This window comes from Podarcis vaucheri (genome assembly GCF_965113315.1).
Source record: "Podarcis vaucheri genome assembly, chromosome: 1".
Lineage (NCBI taxonomy): Eukaryota > Metazoa > Chordata > Lepidosauria > Squamata > Lacertidae > Podarcis > Podarcis vaucheri.
In genome coordinates this window covers 77,561,451-77,585,448 of record NC_138759.1, presented here as the reverse complement: position 1 = coordinate 77,585,448, position 23,998 = coordinate 77,561,451, and the positions used below count along the sequence as shown (strand labels likewise).

General features: G+C 40.5%; 1 protein-coding gene across 3 annotated transcripts in view; it reads right to left on the bottom strand.

The window, feature by feature from the left end:
- Window positions 1–23,998, bottom strand: part of MOB2 (MOB kinase activator 2) — a 106,707-nt gene that overhangs the window by 19,027 nt on the left and 63,682 nt on the right. The window contains exon 1 of one of the 3 annotated variants that reach the window (XM_082195185.1): window positions 14,993–15,222. The exons of the other annotated variants lie outside the window; for them this stretch is intronic. Coding sequence (XP_082051311.1) covers window positions 14,993–15,102 — 110 coding nt within the window. The 5' untranslated portion in view covers window positions 15,103–15,222. Of the gene's footprint in view, window positions 1–14,992; window positions 15,223–23,998 lie in introns of those variants that run through there. 3 annotated transcript variants of the gene reach the window in all.

Here is a 23,998-nt window from a genome sequence, read left to right as displayed (position 1 = left end):
AGCTGAGCCTCTTGCCACAAGAGAAACCCCAGACTATTAACCTGCTCCTTCAGGCAATTGAGCAGTTATCTAGACTCTGGATCCAGCCACAACACCTCTGTATTGCCAGTTTATTGGTCCTCATCCAGCCCACCACTGAGCCCAGGAACAACCTCACCATCATCAGCACACTGTTGACATGTTTTTTTTTTTAAATATTTTTATTGGGTTTTCACATTTTATATAGACAAAAACAAAATACAGAACACCAAAACAAACATAAAAGACAACAAACATATATAATTTCCGAAAATCTTATTTTCTAACCCTAGTCCTTGACTTCCCCCACCCCCTCCCTTGCATCCCTATTCCCAAATTTATGTCAGCAAATTGGCATTTCCTTTTCCATCTTAATATTAATCCTTTTATAAAGAAAAGCAAAAATCAATTTTCCCTAAGTTGGACCCCAATTCTCTTCCTTCGATTTCTCATTTTTTCTTGAATAATTTTCTTATTAACTAAACCCCCTGGTCTTGAGTGTTGTTTGAATTTAAATGCTTCCCTCCCTCCCATCCCCGGTTTGCGTCCTTTCCCAAGATATGTCCAAAATAACAGTTTTTAGCCTGGGTTCCGCACGTCCGAGGCTCTCAAATCTCTTTCAGTCCCTCTCCGCCGGTTTTGTTGGTAGTCTTTTTTGTCGGTCATCGAGTCTCGAAAGAGTTCCTTCACAATCAATCCAATCAGTCCATAGTCTCTTCCCATATTTAGAAACAACTGTTGAAAAATTTCCACAAGGCCTGAGTCTTGATGATAATCAAAATCAAAGTCTATGTGGAGGCCCCAATTGTACTTCTTTATTTCAAATTCCTGAATTCCATAAACTCCCGGGGCCTCCACTTTCGTCTTCTGTATCTTTCGTAGGCTTAAAATGGATTTAATCCAATAGTCTCCTTGCTTGTGTTCTCCAAATGTCGGCTTCTGGTTAGTATTTTCCCACTTAACTTGTTCTCTTTCTTGTTTTGTCTTCTCCTCTTCTTTGTTTATTATTTCGAATTCAGCTGTGGGTTCTTTCTCACTTAAGTCCTCATTACATTCAGCAGAACTACTTGTTTCAGAATTCAAGGTCATCAGTTGTTTACTTATAGCTGTAGTCTGCTCCTGTAAGGTTCCCACCAGTGAAAACATCCTTTCGATTTCTCTCAGTATCTTTCCACCCACAGCCATTGTAATTCCACAGAATTCCCCCTAGAGGGAATCTGGTTACTTAATGTTCTTTTCTCCAACAGTCCTCTGTCCTGTTATTGTTTCTTTGTTTCCAACAATTTTGATTCAATTGTAACTCCTTTTAATCCGGAGAGATCTTAAATAGCAAATTTTCCACTGTTAACAGTCCATTTGACAGCTTTGACAGCTGTCAAATTCTGCTCCTCTATACAGGCTCCAAAGCAGGTCGCTCCCGGGCCCGGGAGGGAGGGTTGTTTACAACAAAACAAAGTCTCTTCCAACACTCCACTCTCCTGCTCAAATTTGCCTTTCCAAATCTTGGAAGTTACTGTCTTTTTGAAACTCACCCTTTACAGGGTAGGCACTCCAGCTTAGCTCTTATATCGTTGCTCTGGATTGTCTGCAAGGGGGGGGGTGGGGACTTCCTTTTAGCACACCCCCCGGTCGTCTCAAATTCAGAAGATAAGATTTTTAAAGTTCAGTTCCAAATTACTCACGGGTTCTTTTTTTTTCAGTCCAAATTTCAAGGAAGGAAGTCAGCGCTCTCCAGTTATGGCTCGCGGCTTCGCTCAGCGGCGGTAGCGATCGACTCTCAGTGCCGCGCCGTCCCCCGTATCCCCTCCATAGCCTTTAAAAAGGCTCTTCGCGAATCAGGGGGGGCGCTTAAGGCACCCGCCGAGTCTTCAGTCCGCAGGCTTCCGCGCCTGCGGTTTTTAAGGGTCCCCGTGTCGCCGGCACGGCAAAGACCCATCCACCGCTGAGCCGATTCCCTCCGGAGCTCGGAGGGAATCCGCCATTTCCAGATCGCGCCAACCCGGAAGAGCACACTGTTGACATGTTGCTCCTTACCTTCCAATAACAGCTCCCAATGGCTTCATGTAGACGTTAAATCACATCAGGGACACAGTGGTACCCTATGATGTGGCATGCTACAGCACAACTGCGGAAACAATCATTCAATGCTATTCTTTGAAACAGACACTGAAGATGAAACTGGAACCACTACAAAACAATGTTCCCAATACTCATCTCACAGAGCTGATGCAGGAAGATACCACAGTCATTGGTATCAAAAGCCACTGATGTATCAAGTAAGAATAACTTGAGATCTGTACTTGAATTGAAGCTCTTCTTACTAAGGATAGTAATAGCCCATGGTAGGGCCTATTTTGTCTGCTACTGTTTTGGGACATAGATGGTGGAAGAAATGTCTGTTCCATAGACAAGGAGACTATAGCAATTAAAGAGAGAAGGATAGAGGGAGTATGACCCTTTATATAGCACTTGGCATGTCCAAATCCATTATTCAGGCACTGGATGCAACCTACACAGTTCTACAAGCATCTCTAAAGCATGTAGCATTTTAATAACCACGTTAAGCTAGTAGTATCCATGCCTATCTAAGGCAATGCTAAGAGTTCCTGTTATGGGATATATCATTTTGTGGGATGCTTGTGAATGGGGTAGTCAATCCTCCACTTCCAATGTAGGATGTGAAAAACAGAAAGGTAAAGCGCAACACAGAAGAGTAGACAATCTAGATTGCATCTTTCAAAAGCCTGAAAGCAAGTTATCTCCTCCTACACACCTGAGACCAGAGATAAATCTGTGGTAGCAGTACACAGTGTAAACCCTACCCAGCAAAATGCATGGCTAAAACAAAGCAGTAGATCAATAATGCCTGTGGGGTCTCAGAAGTGGAATGGTTGCAGAAGTAAAGAACAAAAGAGGGAGAATGAGAGAGCATGTAACTTCAGGTATGCAATCCCCCCCCCCCCATGTGTAGGAAGCATGTTCAACGTAAATTAGTCAGCAAGCACTGCCAACAATTTAACAAAATATTAGTTACTTTTGTAAAGTTGAATAAGCTGTTAATCAGAGAGCCACAGCTTCAGATTTAGCTAGTTGTTTTATACGGTGCTGAAAATTCAAGACATAAACCTCAGCTCCATGTCTCTCTTGTTCCAGAGTCAACAGGTTCTCCGCCTTCCCAGCCAACCTAACCTCTTGTCCCTTCTACTAATAATCTACACAGTGCAGTCAATTCCTAGAATACATGTGTAATTTCCTACAGCTCTTTCCCACCATTAAAGGTAAAGGTAGAGGTACCCCTGCCCATATGGGCCAGTCTTAACAGACTCTAGGGTTGTGCGCTCATCTCACTCTATAGGCCGGGAGCCAGCGCTGTCTGCAGACACTTCTGGGTCACTTGGCCAGCATGACAAGCTGCATCTGGCGAGCCAGCGCAGCACATGGAAACGCTGTTTACCTTTCTGCTAGTAAGCGGTCCCTATTTATCTACAAAGCACCCGGGGGTGCTTTCGAACTGCTAGGTTGGCAGGCGCTGGGACCGAGCAACGGGAGCGCACCCCGCCGCGGGGATTCGAACTGCCGACCTGACGATCAGCAAGTCCTAGGCGCTGAGGTTTTTCCCACAGCGCCACCCGCGTCCCGCTTTCCCACCATTACTGCTTCTCAATCAACAACTTACTCTGTCCTTTTTCTAGGCTTCTCTATTTAGCACTTTTCTCAACACAGGGCTTACATGTTTCATAAGATCACTGTAATTGATTGGCCAGGTCAGATGGGGTTGCAAGCTCCTTAGCTCAGGATGTGAGCTCAACCCAGATGTTTGCCTGCATATGTATGGGCACAAAACAGGGAGAAGGGGTGGGGGCAAAGAGACAGATAAGCCCTACCTGCAGCGCTTATTAGACCTTTGCATGATTAACGTGAAGGTTTATACATACTTTCTAAGTGCATTGTATATAACACACAGAGAACCCAGTGCTTTGTACTAAACATGTGAATGTCTAAAATAAGGAGCACAGGGAGCTGTGAGCAAGGGGCTTGTATGCCTTCCCTGTCTTGTGTCTATGTTAAACCCAAACTTGTTCATGCAAATTCAGGATGGCAAATCCCATTAAATGTAACTCATTTTTAGCCAAACTAAATTGCTTTTAAAATGTTTACATATTAAAGGGAAAGCATCATATTGCTCTAAGCAGTATGAATTGGTTTATACTTCAAATATAAACAACTTTAATGAGGCAGAAGGTCAATATTTTGGCAGACACTTAAGTCTACCTGAGTATAACTTACTGGAATATCTCCCCCCTCCTCAGTAGTGAGAGGGCACAAGATTATTCAAATAATGTGTCAAGAAAATTCAAGTTTAATACTCAAGGTAAAATGATACATTCATAGTTGACTTTTCTCTGTGTGTGTATCCAACTCGAATGCTTCAATTCGAGCCCAGGTATTTTAACAGGTGGGAATCAAAAACCAGAAAGGACAGTACAATGCTAGAGGGGAACACGAATAGGAGAACATGACCCAAACCCCATGAGAGACAGACATAAATAGTCTTCCACAAACACTGCTTATGTATTAGCAAAACTTATTGTTATAAATCTTTGTCATTTTTTAAAAAAGCCGTTTTCTCAAAAATCCAAATTTCCCATCACACATTAAATTCCAAGCACCAGAATGTATATATTGGGATTTCATCTTCAATATTTTGGCAGGAAAAAATATTAACAAGAATAAGAATAAGTGTTTCCCTTATGAAAGCACCTTTTAAGTTTTTTTTTATTGCAAGCTTTTCTATCTGGGAGGAATGAGCACACTGTAGAGGGTCTAGCTGCAAGGTAAAAGTATGGGAAAAACTATTCTTCTATTGTTGTGGTCAGTTGGTTGCAAAAGAGAAGCCCCTTGTGAACAATGCTTCCCTTGCCAAGCTGCCTGACCCCAGAACCCCATTTTACATCTTATCTTTTGCAGTCATATGCTGGCTGTGGGCAAAGGAGAATTGCATTGCCTTCTTTTGACTGCCAAAAGTTTTTTCTTAAAAACATAGTTGGCTGCAACAACAGCTATTTACCACCCCTATTTTGTCCTTTTTAAAAAGTTGCTAATAGTTTATTTAAGAGAAGAAAGGAAGGAAGTTCCTTGCATGCCCGGGAAAAGTTTTTCTTTCATATTCTCATAGCAGATCTTTCCCTTAAAAGGCAATCTCTGCCTTGGCTCCAGATGCTGCTGGGCTGAACACAGCCAGTGCCCAAGCATGGCAAGCATATCAAGGATGACAAGTGCCATAACCTTATTGCATAATTCTGCCTTCTAAATTCAGCATTCACTGTGCAAATAAATGTACTTAACTTTGAGGTATGAAGACAAAGTTGGGCTTGTTAGAAGTATAATTATTGTGCCCAATATATTCCCATGACAAAATGTGTTGTACTAGACTTTCTACGTGTCCTAGTCCTTCCTCTTAAAAGGTCAGTATTAAGGGGGGTGGGGAAGGCTCAATGAAATTTAATCAGTCTCCAACAAATTTGGAGTTTTCCTGAATATTCCCAGGCCTTCACATCCCTAGACAAGTTTTATTTATTGTACTACTGTGATCAGATAAATATTAACTGCAGCATTATGAAGTTACTAGTATGGTAGAACTATTTGATTTAAGCTATGGAGGTACTATTCTCACCTCAGCAATCTATTTCATCGTTGAGATCACATTACCTCCTCTCATCAAGTATATAGCCCACATGCTGGCTAAAAGGTACACATTTATGATGATACAGAAATGAGGAACATGTTGCTGTTACAAAAAATCCCATCATGGAGGTTCAGATTTATTCATGGCTGAAAATGTTCACATTCGTACACATACAGACATTTCCACATACAGTTTGTTACCCTGTCTCTCTGATGCCAATAATGCCTTAAGCCTCTTATACAATTATGTTATAGTTCGATAACTGTCATTATATCTTGAGCATATGATTGTGTGGATTCATCTCTACTCTTCATCAAGTGATTAGAAGGAGACCATTACAAGAGCGCTTTTTGCCCTGTAGATCACTTATGCAAAGGTTTGCAGCTATGTAAGGAATGGACAGGGCTTTTCCAAACTGTCTTCAAAAAAATGCTTAAGAGGAACATGTTACACAGTAAGGAGTTACATAGTTTCATTTTTAAAAAGCCAATCTAAATTGACACATTTTTCAAACAGCAGCAAACAAGATGCTTTCAATAAATCCACAAGCGGAACACAGAGACTGTGTCTTCCTAACAACTGTCCTTAAACATGTGAAGCTCAATATACCGTATTTTTCGCTCTATAAGACACACTTTCCCCCTCCTAAAAAGTAAGGGGGAAGTGTGTGCATCTTATGGAGGGAATGCAGGCGGGAGGCTCTGCTCAGCGCTCCCTTTAAAGAGCCGCGTGGAGCGTGTGTGCAGCTCTTGGGGGAGCCTTCCTCCCGCTGCCCAGGAGAGGCTGCGCGCGGCTATCCCATAAGCCAGAACAGCAAGAGGCTATCCCAGAAGCCAGGTCCCTCTTGCTGTTCTGGCTTCTGGGATTCAGAGTATTTTTTTTCTTCTTATTTTCCTCCTCCAAAAACTATGTGCATCTTATGGTCTTGTGCATCTTATAGAGCGGAAAGCACGGTAGCTACACTGCCTGGTTGCCTTTTATAAGCTTAGATACATGTTTTGTGACTTAGTGGGGGTTTTAAATAGCTGGATCAACTGACCTATGCTTATAAATATTTTTGTGCTGCCATCATTTAAGCCATTAATTTTGCTTTGAATTGTATTATGCTTTTATGATATGCAAGCCATCTGGGGTTAGGCCCCCAAAGGTAGTCTTATTGTATAATGAAAAGTGGGTAGAACACATTTCACAAATGAGCAAAGCTCCAGCATGGCTAATGGGCAGAGGTGGTGGGGGTCCTGCAAGATCTGCAGGGCCACAAGTTCCCCACCCCGATACAGGGAAAGTGCACCATCACCTTAATTCCTTTGCTGCCCATATCTGTTTTTATGCCAGATTTTCAATATTCTTTCCAACCCTGTTAGTAGATGTGTGGTTAGGATTTTTTGCCCCAATGCACATTACTTTGCCCATTGAACCGCATTTGCCATTTTTTTTTTTGCCTATTCAGCCAGTCTGGAGAAACTGTTTTGGAGTTCTTTGCAGCCATATGAATTTTTAAGGGCTCTAAATAATTTGGCATTATCAAGAAACTTGACTCAGCTCAGATCACTTATGAAACATTAATAGCACTGGGCCAAAAGTAGGTCTTTAGGGGGCCACTCTGCTTGCTTATCTTCACTTCAAGGTCGGTTTAATGCCTGCTTTTCAACCCAAATCCATATTTGGCAATACCTTTGTTAGGCCAACAAAAATGTCACAAAATACTGTGCTGGGTGGTAAAAAAATGTGAGGGGTGGGGTTGGGGGAGGAAAACTATAATAGTCCTAAGATGCCCATAACAAGAAATAGGCCCCATTTAAGGAACCATTAATATCATCTCTCCCCCCCCCCCGCTGAGTGAAGAATGGAGCTGGGTTACACAACAGTCGCTGATGAACGGGGGAGGGGGGAGCCAATGTGACGTGTGAATCTATCTACAATGGAAAACTACTTTCAGAGTGTTCAAGGCTACAAGTCATCTCCAGATACGCCATAACATTCCAGGAATGAAGGTTTAGAAGAAATACTATGCCATGGAATCTTTCACCTGGTCACTTCGCCCAGCCAAGTGCCCTCCAGGTGTTTTGAACTACAGTTCCTATCATTCCCAACCACTGGACTATGGTGGCTTTTTAGGTTGTTGGAGCTGAAGTTCAAAACACCTGGAGGGCACCAGGCTGGAGAAGGTCCCCTATATAAAAGTGCAATTGGCATGGACTATTTCATTAGTCAAAGGAAGGTGCATTGTGAGGAAGGGCACAACAGCTGCAATCAGCAATTCATAGCAATTTGACAGAGTGGGAAGCACAGATAGGAGAGTACAAAAGGATATGAATGAAGCAAGTACATGCTCACCGTTTGAAAACACTCTCACAGTTCATCAATCTACAGAAATGCTTCCATGAGGATGAACTTTAGAAAATGTCACTAGGGGACTTTCCTCCATAATGGGCTAAGTGAGCCCCAGCTGCTTGGCTTCACTCCAAGGGGAGTTGTTCCCTAGTAGGTGGAGAGTGAGGGACAACACCAAAGAAGAGGGCAGGAAATGCCACCTGAATCATCTTGGCACCACAGGAACACCATGTTATTAATATTCCTGGTGCCAGACTTGAATGTGACATCTATTGTGAGGGTCTTCTTAAATCCACTAATAGTGCCTCTCTAGGCTATAAAGCAAAATATAAGTATTCTAAAATAAACTAAGCAAGCAAAAATAGTGCTATGCTGGAATGCAAAGATGACCACGTTCACCCACCACCATCAGTGAGTGAATTCACAGAACAGTCATTCCGCAAAGCTGAGCGCTTTTCTGAAGGATAAATATTTTTCAACACGGCACAACACGTCAGCTGAGTTCAATCAGTCTTATTTCTGTTTTAAGTTCCCTGGGGGGAAGGAACAGCAAAAGGTCTGTCTTTAGTTCAGACTTGCCTTGTCCTGCCAGAAAAGCCATATATGCATTAAAGTGCTCTGAGATGAAGAGATTTGGTTTCTGTTTTGAGGGAGTGGAGAAGAAACCAGGTATTTTCCACATTTGCTCACTTCAATGTGTCTCGCCCTCACTGAAAATAAAAGGGTCCTGTCCTACCTGATGCCCTTTTTGTACTCTTTCAAATTAGAGATTATAATACCTTTTAACCTCTTAACTACTTTGTGTGTACAATTTTCAGCACATAATGCCTTGCTAACAGTATGTCAAAATTCAGTCCATTACTGGAGCAAACAATAACATCTACACTTGAAGCTGAACATCAGCTTGTTGGGACTGGCATTCAAAACACCATCAATTCTATCTGGTTCTAAGTTTTAACTGGTGAGTTGGCTGGCAGGACAATGTTGCTCCATTAAATCCAACTCAGTGTTGAATGGTAACTGCAGTATACCTCTCTGCCTCACTCATAAGCACAAGGTCAAATTAAACCTATTTTGTTTCTGGACAAGCCAGAGAAGATTTTAGAAATTACTGTGCAAGAAAGAGAGCCTCACTCCAACTATTTTGATAATATAGCAAGATCTAAAAGTTCACTTTCCCCCCTCTTTCAGCATGCTGCAAACTAACTTCTCCAAGTGGAATTTCAACATTCCTTTTCAACTGATTCAACAACATCGTAAACAGCAAGCATTTCTACACTTGGTAAATGATTTCCATGTATGCACAAGTATGCTGGCATTTTCCTATGTACCCAGTGCTGGCCAGACTATAAGAACTAGGAACAAGGGTGACAGATCCCACACCTCTCTGCTCATACATTTAAGAAATCCTTCCATGTGTACTGTAATTAAAGAATACGCCTACCAGTTCTGCTATATATGTCACTATATACAAGTAGTTTGGCATAATTTTAAAGATATAATTGTTTAAAATTTTAAACATGTTATGCTTATTAAAACATGTTATGCTTAAAGCATTAATAGGATCTGATGTTTCCCAAAAAAAGGTTTGGACAAAAATTTTCTGCCAATGCCAAAGGTTCTCTCAACAATTTAAAACCAGCTTTGTGAAAATAACTTTACACTAGTTTTCTTTTTAATCAATAGTTAACAAGGAACATGGGCTTCTATTGTTAAATTCAAAACTAAGCTTCAGCCTGCATCTTTAACAGGATTAGAAATATTCCCTTTCAATATAACCGACAATTGAACATTACACCTTAGATAAAATGATGTATCAATCAGAAAACTTCTTCCTTAGGTGACAATCCTAAGTACCATATTGGTTCTCCTTTACACATCAGTATAACTCAAAAAATTGACTAAATTCTTAATTTAAAAACAGAAGTTTTAGAGTCTTTGTCCATTCTTAAAGAAGTGACAGAGCATCTTTGAGAAACATTCACACACTCACTTTTATCACCATTAAAACGTTTGGGCCAGGATTTCCCAAGTTCGTGGAGTTGTACTCAAGTGTACCACACAGCCCTTACACTTTTTCCATCATGAGCACTAGAAGCAGAATTATGCAAAGTACCTACATAGATCCAGGTGTTCTTATGTAGTGTTATTTATTTAGTTGTTATTACATTCATATGTCACCTTTCCTCCAAGCAGTTGAAGGTTGCGTACATGGTGGTTCTCTCCATTTTATCCTCACAGTGATCCTGTAAATTAGGTTAGGCTAAGAGATGGTGACTGGCCCAAGGTAATCACAATGAGCTCCATAGCTGACTGGGGATTTGAACCCTGGTATCTCAACAGTTACTCTGGAGCACAGTTTTTATTTTAAGCACAGAATACAGTGGTGCCCCGCAAGACGAATGCCTCACAAGACGGAAAACTCGCTAGACGAAAGAGTTTTCCGTTTTGGAGGTGCTTCGCAAAACAAATCTCCTATGGGCTCGCTTCGCAAGATGAAAATGTCTTGCGAGTTCCTGCAGGGTTTTTTCCCTCCCCCCCTTTTTCTAAGCCGCTTATCCGCTTATCCGATAAGCCGCTAAAAGCCGCTAATAGCGCTAATCCGCTAATCCGTCAATGGGCTTGCTTTGCAAGACGAAAAAACCGCTAGACGAAGAGACTCACAGAACGGATTCTTTTCGTCTTGCGAGGCACCACTGTATACACATGCACTTTATCATCGACCAATCAGGTCGATGCTTAAACATTTCTGCCAGAATAAATGTTGCCTTTCTGCCAACCTTTTGCCAAGACCTAATGAGACAAATGCTACTTGATATATTTTGAATAAGACACAATCAGGTTTCAGTTTGAAGCATTTAAAAGACACTCAACTCAAGCTGCAGACAATAATTTGCTCTCCGTCAAAAGTTTTCCCTGCTACACTATTTTAGTCAAATGGAAAGTTGGAGAAAAGAACAGAGCAAGACAAAAATAGTTCAGAGAGCTCCCAAATTGCCTTTTGCCCAGTAGTCTCCAACCCATCTTAAATTCTGCTTAAACAAGTTCCAAGTTTATCTGTTTTCTAGCAATGTCTACAGAGTAGTTCATACTGTGATTAAGAAGCTATTTTGCCGAAGCTTATAAAATTTGAACTTGGTCCATTAGAGATAAAAGTGGTCTAGTCTGCAAACAAAACATTGCTCAGAGCTAGTATGTGTAGTATTACACAACTGACTTGTTTATAAAAAGAAGCTGAACTTCTTATAAAAACATTTAATTTCTCTCTAGCACCTAACTAAAATTAGTTGCATTAGTTGCACTGTTATATTCAACCTAACAATTTATGGAATACACAATTCAAGGAAGCAAAATGTGTATCCTTTAGAGGAAAAAATGTCATTATCATGGTGTTGCAAATACACTTGGAAGAAATGTGTGCATGGTCAGGATCAACAGGGATTCTACTAGTCAGAGCTGGGATTCAGGGATCTACATAGCTTCCAGTTCCTTACCCATGGCTACTAATCTGATAGTAGTGACTCAGAATCCTTATTTAACTTTTCTACCATTCCTATGAAGTTAAATTCTAGGCCATATCTACATGCACAACTGAGTAAGTCACTGAGACGGCAATTTGCATGATATAAGGGCAGAATTTGGAGTATTGGGGCCTAGGATTCAGCCAAATCAACACTGTATAAATTTAAATCAAATTGCACAAATGCACTTTCATGCTTTTGCTAGAAGTTGCAATACAATTAAAGAATATAAGGAGGAACCATGACTAGAAAGTGAGCAGTCCCAATACTGTTTGCTTTTGTTTTACAAGCAAACTAACTCAAACATAAAAGGATCATGGGCTTGGTGGATATGATCCAGTTCACAAAGTGTGCCCATGAAACAGACTTCACATAAAATTCTCTCCAGAATAATGAACTTTCAGCAAAAGGAAATGCAACAGCAGTAGATCTTGGAAATGGATTTTTAACAATCAGGAAGAAGCTTCACCAGATTGACCCTCCACACTAGATATCCTATGAAACCGTGCACATGTGCACATGCTTCCTACCTAAACTGTTGGATGAGGAGACGATATATTATCAACAAAACTTACTGCTACCTGATGTACTGTAGCAATTCAAGTAAAGCAACATTTTAGTTTTTACACACACATGCACACCCCCTGATGACCTTTTCCCCAACTAAGTGGTAGTCAGGGAGCGGTAACAGCAAAGAGGCAAAACCAACCAAAGAGGTGGATAATTGTAAAAGGTGGTGCTACCTTTGTAAGAAAGCAAAGACTGCATAGGCTTCCTGAGAAACGTGGCAGCATTCCTATGGGAAAGCCAGGTGTGCCTGCTCCCTAATTCTCTCAGCAAACATTATAGCAAAAGCAGTTCTTTCCAGTTATGGCATGATGAATGGGCTACTGTTCTGCTGAGTTTAGGTTCCACAGTCCTTAAAGTGAACTAGCTGACTAAAGCCTGGCAAATTGAAAGGACACTTTGAAATTATCACAGCCAACTTGCCAATTTTTAAAAAAGACTATTCAGTGAATTAAATTTGTTTTCATCCTTCTTGGCACAACCCTCTGTCACCTGCCACACACAAACCCATTATACAATCTAAAACTATCATTTATTTACCTTTCCTGAGCAGCCAATGTTGCCTTGTTCCTTCATGTCCCATTTCTATTCACCATTTTCAGTCATAGCCTATTTGCTCTAACAGAGCTATTAAACTCTTATATTAGTCAATCCTGCTGACTGATAATAATTACATGCAGAACAGGGTACTGCAAAGAGATGTGGAAAGATTTAATTGGTTATTTCCTTTCTTTGTTGGCACCATAGGTGAGTATCTGAATACATAAAGAGTAACTCATTTTAAATGAGATAAAAAATGGGTTCCCATGCTTGTTTGAAAAGTCAAAGGAACTAAGGAAATTCCCCTCAACTTCTCTTGAGTTTCATAAGAACTCTTGCTCAGGTCCATAATTTCCGATAAAGAGAAACACAAGCAAAGAACACAATTCTGCACCAAGTTAGCCCAAATTCTGTGACAAGAAATACTGGTTTCTGTGACTTGGAATAAATTTTGCCAATTAAGCAAATAGGAAGATCTCTTGCTCTGCAAAATTTGTTATCCTCATCCCTAACATGAAGAGAAGCAACAGTCTATACATGGCATTGAAGCCCTGCCTGTGACTCAGAAACTCTCACTGCCTTCTGAGATTTCATCAGACACCATCCACATGTTTTCACACGTAACTTCACAAACATAAGGCTGGGAAGTCTGGTTAGTTCTTGTCATTCCTTAATGACAGGTGGTATTCTTAGGAAGTTGGATTAAGGTTTTTCTGTGCTTCTACAGAAACCCAGCACACAAACACCACCTTTTTCTTGTCCTCCTGCACAACACACACCCAGAGCTTGCCATTTCCCAAGTTTATCATATCCTTATGCACCAGAGAGTAAGTACCAAGTGCCCCAAACAAGTTCAACTTTGGATTATTCATTGGGGGAGGGGGGCAAGACGAAACCTGTAAAATGAAATGCCGAAAGTGGCTTGCTCAATTATGTAAGTCTACCTGTAGCATGCATACGCACACACACTCACTCCCCACTTAGAAGAGTCCAGTAGTCACTAATGATAAAAATACTGCTTTATGACATCACCTTTTCCATCTTTGTTAATTGCAGTTTGATTCAGCAAAAGATGGCAGCCAACGCTGTCAGGCAAGCCACAACTCCACCTCAAAATGTAGTAATTATATTTAACTTGCAGTGAGGTGATCATACTCACATACCATATCATTAGTGTTGTACTCACAACCTATGTTGCCATTGCTAATCGGCTAGTTCAGAGTTTTCTTAATGAGCCAAGTACCCCACTTACGCAGTCTGGGTTCGTCACTTTCATGTCAATACCAGTGTTATCATTACAAATAACTGAAAAATGTAACTTACAAGAAAATGCATTTCAAATATATAATTTACCCCATGGACACAGATAAATACATGTCCATGACTTTTTTGTGGACAGCACAATCCAAGAAAGGAAGTGGGGGATAATATTCTGGTTGACAAACTGCCCCAAAACCTTCACCAAAACCAAGTTGTGATAAAATAATAAACTCATTCAGCGGATACTGATCTCTAACCACTTTATTTAACCATACATTCAAACTTAAATAAATGTTCATATTTGATTTAAGAACTACTTCTGCTGAAAGGTATTTTTATTTCTGTGGTAACATTTCTGGAAGTTACAATGGAAAAGTACACACCTCCTCGTCTCACCAAAATTCTTATTACAAAACTCTGGACCAAGAGCCTGATTAAACCTTATGACTGAACACATTAATGAACAAAAAATAAAAATAAAACAAATTATTTACCAAAATGACTTGTAACCCAATCATATGCATTTTCACTTTAAAATGAAGATGCCCATTGTGTTCAATGAGACTTACTCCACAGTTAAGCGTGCACAGAACTGCAGCCTTACTTAAGTAATTCTACCAGAAAACCCCACCATCAATATGCATACATGAAGTTTACATTTCTTAGTTGAAGCCCAATAACATTTGAACAAAGGTGTTCAAGCACAGATGTGCATAGAGAATAAGAAGTTCCAAACATTTTGCTCTTTTGATTCTGAATTCTAAAATAGTGATGGCAGAAGTCAGAAAAATTGGGGCAAGACCAAGCCACTTAAACTATTGTTGTCTTTACTAAAATCCAACCTAAATTTATTAACACCCTAGCTCTAAATACACTGTTCTGCTTCACATGATCACCTGCAATCTTGCCTCATTTAAAATCAATTGTAGTTTTGCCACTGATGTCTATAAGGATCTGTCTGCACTCAAAGTGAATTAATAGCCGAACAAGCTACAGAATGAGAATGCGACATATGCTTCTTCTCTCCCCCATCACATCAAGAAGATTGTTTAAAATAAGTTATTACCTTAATACTTTGCCCACTGCCTGAAGAACCATTTTGCAGCTTAATCCAGTTTTGGGAGTTTGGGCAAGTACTGGTCTTTCGCCGCTGAGGTTACAATGATCCCCAACCATGTTGGAGAAAGACAAGAGAGAGAGAAAGTGAGGGGAAAAGGGGGGAAATTGGAAACTGCCAGTACAGACTCGCAACGCTTTACTAGTTCTCTCTCCTTGCCTCCTCAAAAAAACTAGTCCAACCACATTCACAGAGTTTACACAGCTTACTTCACTCTAACCCTTCCTCCCTCCTTCCCTCAGCCAATGAAAGAGCAGCAAAGGAAACCGGAAAAAAACCTAGGCTGGAAAAGACAAACAGCTGCTCCTTTTTACAAACTCCAAGTAAAAGCCAAGCCTGAGGAGCCTGTGCCAATAAGGAAGCATTTGAATTGGCCTTTTCAGACTGGCGCCGGCTGTGCAACAGGACAAGAGAAGTAGTGTGAGGGATAAGCAAGCTTTTTTCAAGCACCCTGTTACAGAGATACTGCATGAACAGAAGAGAGGAGGGAGCCCGTTTACACTTCAATTTCTGTGATCTGTGAAGTACTGAACCTAGCAGACCATGTCCAATATCTCATAACACATACATGCCACCAGATAAGGCATGAACTCAATATAAAATTATATGTACATCTAGCTAGTCAAATTATGAGAGCGATAACTAATACATCGAAGTATGCTACAGTTTTGATGCAATATTCACAGCAAGTACTAATCATGAATCCCTCTCTCTCTCTCTCTCTCTCTCTCTCACTCACACACACACACACACACACACACACCCCAAGTGCCCAGTATGGAATCATAATTCATGAAGGAAAAGCCTACTCTCATATTAAAGTTAGTGTTGAAGCTGAAATAAATCCAATTTAACTCAGAATTCGCTTGCATTTTCAGAATCATGTCCATTGCTCATACTGATTATATTAATCCTGAAGATATGGTACCTTTCCCAGATGGTACCTGCCAAGTTTCCAGAACTGTAAGACTTTTGTTAAAGACTTAGTACATGTTCAGCCCAGCATGGAATTCACTCCTCCTTAACCACTAATGATGGTCAGCAGTAGCACCCTATAAACACTTGATTTAAGTAATCAGCATAAGCAAGGTGGGGGGAGGTAGCAGTTTGCAGACATCAGCATAAACACATGCCATCCTCAAATACCAAGGGTGCATTCATACCAGCATGTAAGCGTTTTGCTGCTCGAACCAATACTGGACGTGTGCCTCTACAGCAGGGTCTAGGTCAAGTGAGAAGTTAGTTTCCACTAGATCTCTCAGTTTCCAGCATATCAGGAGAGGAGTAATGGAGTAAAGGTACAACTAGTTCCGGAAACTGAAATAATAATAGATGTTCTTCCCAGACAGGAGCAACTGGCTGGAGTAGTATTTCCAAATGAAGCATCTTCCAACTCTTATATGCAACACAGAAGCATTGGACAACCCCACTCCCCCATCCCAGGACAGTATTTAAAAAAGAAACAAACAAGGGAATAGTAATGGAGCTGGGAATTCTGGTCTAGAGAAGCAGTCAATGTTGAAGGAAGCAGGGGTCTCCAATTATATGCAGCATAAATCTAGTTTGCCCCAGGGGCAAACTGAATAAAGATAGGTCATGTTAAAGTGCTCAGATAGGTTCCTTTTCCATATGGGTGGTTCCTTATGGTACCTTCTAATAGGCAGGACTGGTATGAGGGCCAGAGAGCGATGGGCTGCTTCACCTGCAATAAACAACGGGTGAAGCCGCCAGCATGCTCTGGCCCTCATACCTCAGAGGTACCATGCGGGCAGGTGGCTTCTTTAAACTGCTCTGCTGACGGGTGTGCAGCTGACCATGCCTCAGCAGAGCAGTTTAACAAAGCCTCCACTCCAGCAGGCTTCCTTAAACCACCCACTTCTCCTCTGATCAAGCCCCGCCCCTTAATTTGGCTTGCAGAGGGGGGATGGGCTGCCTCTTCATCCCAGGAAAAAGAGGTAACCCATTCGCCCTGCCGCCCCACCCATTATAAGGTGGCACCGGCTGAGGCAGGTGCCTGAACGGAGCATTCACAGTCCTGCCTCAGCTGCCTTAGCACGGGCTGGAAGGTGCTGGAGGAGGCGGCAGCTTTGGGAGAGGCAGAAGCTATGCACGGTCAACTGCCTGCATGGCAGACAACTGCCTTCTTCCTTCCCACATCCTTTCCAACATTTTAATATATCACCATTTTGTGCTGCTTAGCTGGTGTTGTATTTTGATGTAAGAAAGCAGGTATCGTCCAGCCCTACCTTCTGCTACTCTTTGAGCAAATAGGATGAAGAAAATAGTCTGTATCTTCCCTTTCATATGAAGCCAAGGAGACAGATTATGTGACTCATTTTCCACTTCAAGGGGGCTCATCTACTCCCAGTACAATTAGGGGTGTTACTTCCATAAACAGAGATTTCATATATTGAATCTGCAATCTCGACTTCAACGCACTTACCAAGTAGGTGCATTTTCAAGGCCGTAGCAATAACAAACACTCTTCACATCAAAGCAGGAAGATAGCAAAATCCACAAGCTTAAACCTAAAACTCAATTTACACACCTTGAAAGAATCCTATTGTGTACCATCACCTTTCTCCCCATTTTTCCTTCCATTCTGGGTAGGTGTTTTTTCGCTTTAAATTTTGGGAAGTATGCTACTATTGTTTTAAATTTACTGTAGTCAGTTGCAACATTCCAACTCCATAAAAGAAAGAAACGTGAAGTGTAATTTTAAGCAATAATTCACCTACTTTTATATAGGCACATTGTAACATGGAAGCGTTCAAAAAATCATTAGAGCGCATTGGCCCATTTAGATGTTAAGAAAATCACCACTAAAAAAAGTACCTACACCATTTAAGTGGTGTATCATTTGGTTCACAGTGCAAGTGTGAGAGCATAACTGAAGTAATATTTTATCTTGAGATAATGGCAAAATCTGCCTGAAATATGCAAGGCTGTTAACTGGAAGGTTAATATGATAGTGTTGTTTTCACAACCTGCTTGTTCAGGTTCTGCCACTTTATTTCCCACACACACATCTTAAGCTTACCCATTTGCTCCTTCAGGGTATTAAGCTCTACAGTTGTTCCTAAATCCTTTACTATCCTGTGGCTAAGTAAAGGAAGGAAACCCCGTGTTAAAGTTGAGAGTGATGCACTGTAAGCATGGGCATCCCCATTTTGTGTCAACAGTAGGAGTGCTGTCAGAAATCCATGCATGTTGGAAATCCCTTTGCTTAGCCATTTACACAGAGACATAATATCAAGTGCAACATGATGAAAAACTTTCCAGACAGTTTAGATGCATTGCTATACCAAATACAGCAGGGGCTTTGTTTAATTTCAACAATGACGACCTATTCAACAGCAAGGAAATATTAATAAGCAACAACACTTTGAGAGTTTACAAAACCACTTTATTTTTATGACCACAGAAAGAGGCAAATAAATAGCTAATTGAGCAACCGTTTGTTAACCAAGTATTCAGTGAGCACCACAGAGAATATTAGTATCAGGAGGCCTGGAGAAAAATGTTCGAAAAAGCAATTCTGCCTCAAAATTAAAGTGAATCGAGTTCATTTTTCTGACTAAGAATACAGTGCAGCATTTGAGACAAACAAAAGTTTGCAGGGTTAAATTGCAAAGTCAATTTAATTTAACTTGCAACCTATTCATACAGTGTGTTGTCCCTGCCTAACATAATGAATGTCTTGATACTGCTAATTGCCCTTTTCTTTTTTCACTTCATCGTGCTTGTTGTACTACTGCCCAACCAAACATGCCTGCTAAATATTTTAGACTTCTGAAACTGCTGAAATACTATTCTTACTTAAGCTTCTACTCAGGGCTTTCACTGAAAAGGTGCTACAGGCTTCAAGCTTGCAGCAAGTAAAAAGGGGAAAAAAACTTACACAAAATTACAGTACTGAGAAAGTTGTCTGTCCTATCCAAAGACTGAAGTATACTGAACAACAAATGCCTGAAGGTGTTGAAGACCATTGTCTGTCACAGCTACCATATTTGGCTTTTTAAAAAATGCATTCACTCCCCTGCCTGATGGATTCTGACTCATAATTCAGGAGAGTTGTGCCTCCCTTTCCTGTCTGAAACTGGTACTTTAGGCCCCCCAAAATATCCATTTTAAAAAAGTGTGAAGGCATTCAGCTCATTTTCCAATCCCTATGTCAGCTTTTCCTAATGGAGGACCTGGAGGTCTCCTTCTGCACGCAGAGCAGGTGCTGGAATGCTGGGGGCAGGGAGCACACTCCAGGTGTCATGGGAGGACTCCAACACCTGTTAGGTGATGGGGGGGCATTAAATTTGCTTTAGTAGGTGCTCACCATATCACAATATCACTTTGAAATTCTGTTCTTGAACAGAAGTGTTGACACAACTAAACACATATTGAAACCACAGTAATTCTGAGCCCAAAAGAAACAGTAGAAATTCTTGTATCATCCACTTCTAGTAGTAAGAAAGGCTACTTAGTAACGAAAGCAGATGGGATAACAGCAGCAAGCAGCAGCCCAGAATATCAAACTTTCAAATAAGCATATTCTCAAAAACAGCAGACAAGTTAATCTAGTTCTTCATTAGTATAACAGATTCCTCCCACAATTCAAGTGCACGTCTTGCAAAGCACTGAGGCAATGCAGACAGCAGTTCCTGGGTGGCTTGTTACTTATGATGCAATTTCTTTTCAGGCTCTGCCCACTCAAGCATAATTTCTTCATACGCCTTTAGCCATAGCTAAGCGCTTGGGGAAGGAGATAATTATTTTGATTGATTACTACTGGTGCACAATACTTATTCTTTGCTAGTATATAAAGATACTTAAAGGACTTGTATTATTATTGTATTTGCTTCTTACTGCTCAAGGTGGTGTACATGGTTCCCCCTCTCCTCCTTTAATCCCCACAACAACCCTGTGAGGTAGGTTAGGTTGAGAGCCAGCGACTGGTCCAAGGTCACTCGGTCAGCTTCACAGCTGAGTGGTGATTTGAACCTTGGGTCTCCCACTCCCACCTTGGTCCAACGCTCTAACTACTACACCAGCTCTCAATAATGAGAATTAGTAACACTGGTGGAAGAGGAGTATTACTGACTACTCCTCATCAAAAAGCTGTAGGGTGCATATTTTAGCCACCATTTAGCACATTTGCTATTTATGCAATGTTAATGTCAGGACATACGTGTGTGTGTGTGTGTGTGTGCTCACACACCTCAATCCTTGAAGTTGAAATGCATTGCCAAGCAATGCAACCCATCTAAAAGGAAAGCACTGAACTTTGCTCCTGGAGCCCTAATCTTAGATCCCGTTTTAAGAGGGTTCTCCAAAGTTCAATTAACTCAGTATCAGTTGCTCATTTCACACAGCATAACCCTTCCTCTTCACAGCACAATTTCTATTTTCACAGTAATGTGTCAAAAAACAACAACACAAAACTGACACAGAAAATGACTGAGAGTCATATATCTAACTTGCATCAAGGGGGAGGATATATTACATTTTTTATGGTTTATATAACTGGATGTTACGCTCTGTGAAAGGCTTACAATATTTGCTGTTGTACTACTAGATCAAATGAACAATGGCATCTGGTATCTCCCCTCATATACACATATATCATTATTTTTTCCTATGAACCACCCTCAGACCTGTGGGTATAGGGCGGTTTACAAATTTTAATAACAAGTGTGTGAATGTTCTCCTTTTCCTCCACAAGTGCTTCTGACAGAAGATGGGAACAGGCATGGTATCAGTCTCTATAGCCATAGCAGGATCTGTAATTCTTCCAACGGTTTGTGTTCACCCCCAAAGGCATATTCCTCCACTGTCTCCCAAGACAGATGCCAACAACAAAAGTAGACACCTCAGGAGTAGTATATGTGTTCCTGCATACAAGTGGATAAATCTTACATGACTCTTTTATCCTATTTGCATTGTTGTATACAAAGTTGGGAAGGGTAGCTTCATATTCCTAAGGTAAAACCTGTTTAGACGGGATTCTTGTGCCAGCATGTCTGCAAAGCAAGGAGAAAGCTACAGGAAAGGCTTAAGAACCTCAGTCAATGACCTACTTACCACTAATGCATGCCAGAAAGGTTAGTTGTACAGAACAGTTGATAAGGAAGTGCTCAGGCTTGCAGTTTCAGAGCGAAGTTCTCATGCCTGACATGCTGGGGATTTTTCAGTCCCATTTAGCAGCTCAACAAAATTATTTTCAAATATGAAAAATACTAAGTGTTAAAACTTTGTTTTAAGAATAATGTATGCTTTCTGAATATCTCTCTCACACACATGAAATCCTTAAGACTGTTTCATTCATACAGATCAGTACATAGAGCAAGATTGGTTAATATAAATTATGATGTTCCACAGGTAAAATACAATGTTGGAATAATAAACTTGTAACAATGGATAATAAGCAGGAAGCTACCAATAAATGAAAACCATGGCTCTTGCATGTTTTGCTACTCAAAAATACAAGAGATAGTAACTGGTTATCTATTGTAGTTGCAGTCTAGAAGAAGGTTGAATAAATTTTCCTTTACTTTAAACATGAATCAGAGACAGTATTATTTCTAATGGAATTTATTTTTATTGAAATTGGTTTAAGTCATGACTTAAACCAGACTTGAAGAGCTTCAACAGGCAGTAAATCTAGACGCCAAGAGCTAATCCAACATTTCATTGATATCACATTTAAGAATCTGTTTTCTTATGGATAGGTGTTGTTCAAGATTCACTTCCAACTACTGACAGATTTCAGACCACTTTCCTTCTCCTATTTTCTTTGACTTGGTTAAAATCCTTCTTTGAATTCTATCAAATACCTTTCCATCAGTCAAGAAGAATGTGCACCAAGGCAGGAAGCTCAAATACTGTCTGCATTTTAATTGTATTTAGTTGCATTTTAATATTCCTGCTTCTTTGATACACTTTGGAATCATATTAGTCCTGGCTGCCATATCACTGTATGATGAAGTCATACTCAGAGCTTCAATAACTTCTAAATCCTTCTAAACCATCCCTGTATTTCGTGTAACTTTAGAATCTTAGAGTTGGAAGGCACCCCAAGGGTCATCTAGTCCAGCCCCCTGCAATGCAGGAATCTCAGCTAAAGCATCCAAGAGAGATGGCCATCCAACCGCTGCTTTAACTACCATAGTTTACATTTTTCTACTTGCATTTGACTATTTTAGCCAAGACATGCAGAACTGTGTTAGCAGCTTGCTCACTACCATGTGTATGAATTGCATGTTTCAGATCAGAAGATCATTTAAGAGCTACTCGTGAATCTATCTTTGCAGTGCACTGTCATATTACATGCTATCTGTCACCATTTCAAATCTGTTGAACATTTACAGGTGGATTTACTTGCTCAGTTGCTAAACTAGCTTTGCACATGTATCTATAAACTCCTTCCACGTGTGCCTCTATGGCCCAGTTCAGGCAATTCATCATTTATTACGTTATGATCAAACTTGTGTCCTTACACGCCCTCCTCCTATCACACATATGCTATAGGTGAAAAATTTCAGGGTTTGTTAAATCAAGGTATCCCTTTATATCAAGAGGAACTGTAGTTTCATCTTGGTCTATCCTGGTTTCAGATCCTAGATTGTAGATCGAGATTAGACTATAGTTTCATAATTCAGATGTAATGGAAATCATGATAAGGGTGGAAAGTAAGGAACCAGAGTTATGAGGGGGGAGCCTTAATCATAGTATACTTTTAATAAAAGTAATGTGCAAGGTTATACAGTGGTACCTCGAGTTAAGACAATTTCTCTTACAAACTTCTCAGACTGAGCATTTTTGTTTCCTAACACTGCTCCATTTCCTACCATCAATCTAAACTAATATCTGAGCCTAGATTATAGTCTAAAACCCACAAATTGCATTTGGCCACATTTTTGTTCTTCCTCATTTTAGCCTCAGGATAATCATCTCAGAAGTGGGGAAAAAAGAAAAAGAAAAGGAGTTCTTAAAAGAAAAAGCTAAAGTATTTGAACACAATTATTTGAACCTAACAACGTAACAAAATTTTCCTAGTTCACTGCATTGCTCTGAGCTGGCTTCAATATGTTTCTAAGACAACCAAGTGGAATTTAGCAGTTCACAATAACAGTGATCTATTTCTCCGGAGCCTAACTGAACTAGCTGAAAACTGAAGCCAATCAACCAGATATTGCATTTACATTTATACCAGAAGAGGTTTATAGTTTCTGTGGTTTCTGGATGAGCCAGAAGTTCTCAACAGAGATTCTTTGGATGAAATTGGGGACATTTTTTTTTTTGGGGGGGGGGGAGAATTACTTCATCACTTTTTAAAGCCACTGCTACTTGTTTTGAGGTAGCAGCAGGTACACTATCAGGTAAGTACAGTGGTACCTCGGGTTAAGAACTTAATTCATTCTGGAGGTCCACTCTTAACCTGAAACTGTTCTTAACCTGAAGCACCACTTTAGCTAATGGGGCCTCCCACTGCCGCGTGATTTCTGTTCTCATTCTGAAGCAAAGTTCTTAACCCGAGGTACTATTTCTGGGTTAGCCGAGTCTGTAACCTGAAGCGTCTGTAACCCGAAGTACCACTGTATTGTTCCAAAGGGTTCTGGGAAAAGTGTGCCCATCTAGCAGATACTATTTTGCAAACCAAATAACCTGAAATAATACTGTGACATGAAACACAGCGGAACCTGCAACAAAATGCTGCAGTGTGCATCACTTTTGTTCAGTGTTCCAATCAACTATGCCCTGTCACAAAACCCCATTCCATTCCTCACCCACTAAACTGTTTCTGCCCACCCCCGATCTACCAACAGGGCAAATTTACAGTATACAAATTTAATAAATGATAATTTATTAAGTAACAGTAATAATAGAACATTTGTAGCTATTGATGGTGTTCATTCCTCACTTTGGGGTCCCATTTTTGTACTAGATTTTTAAATTTATCTA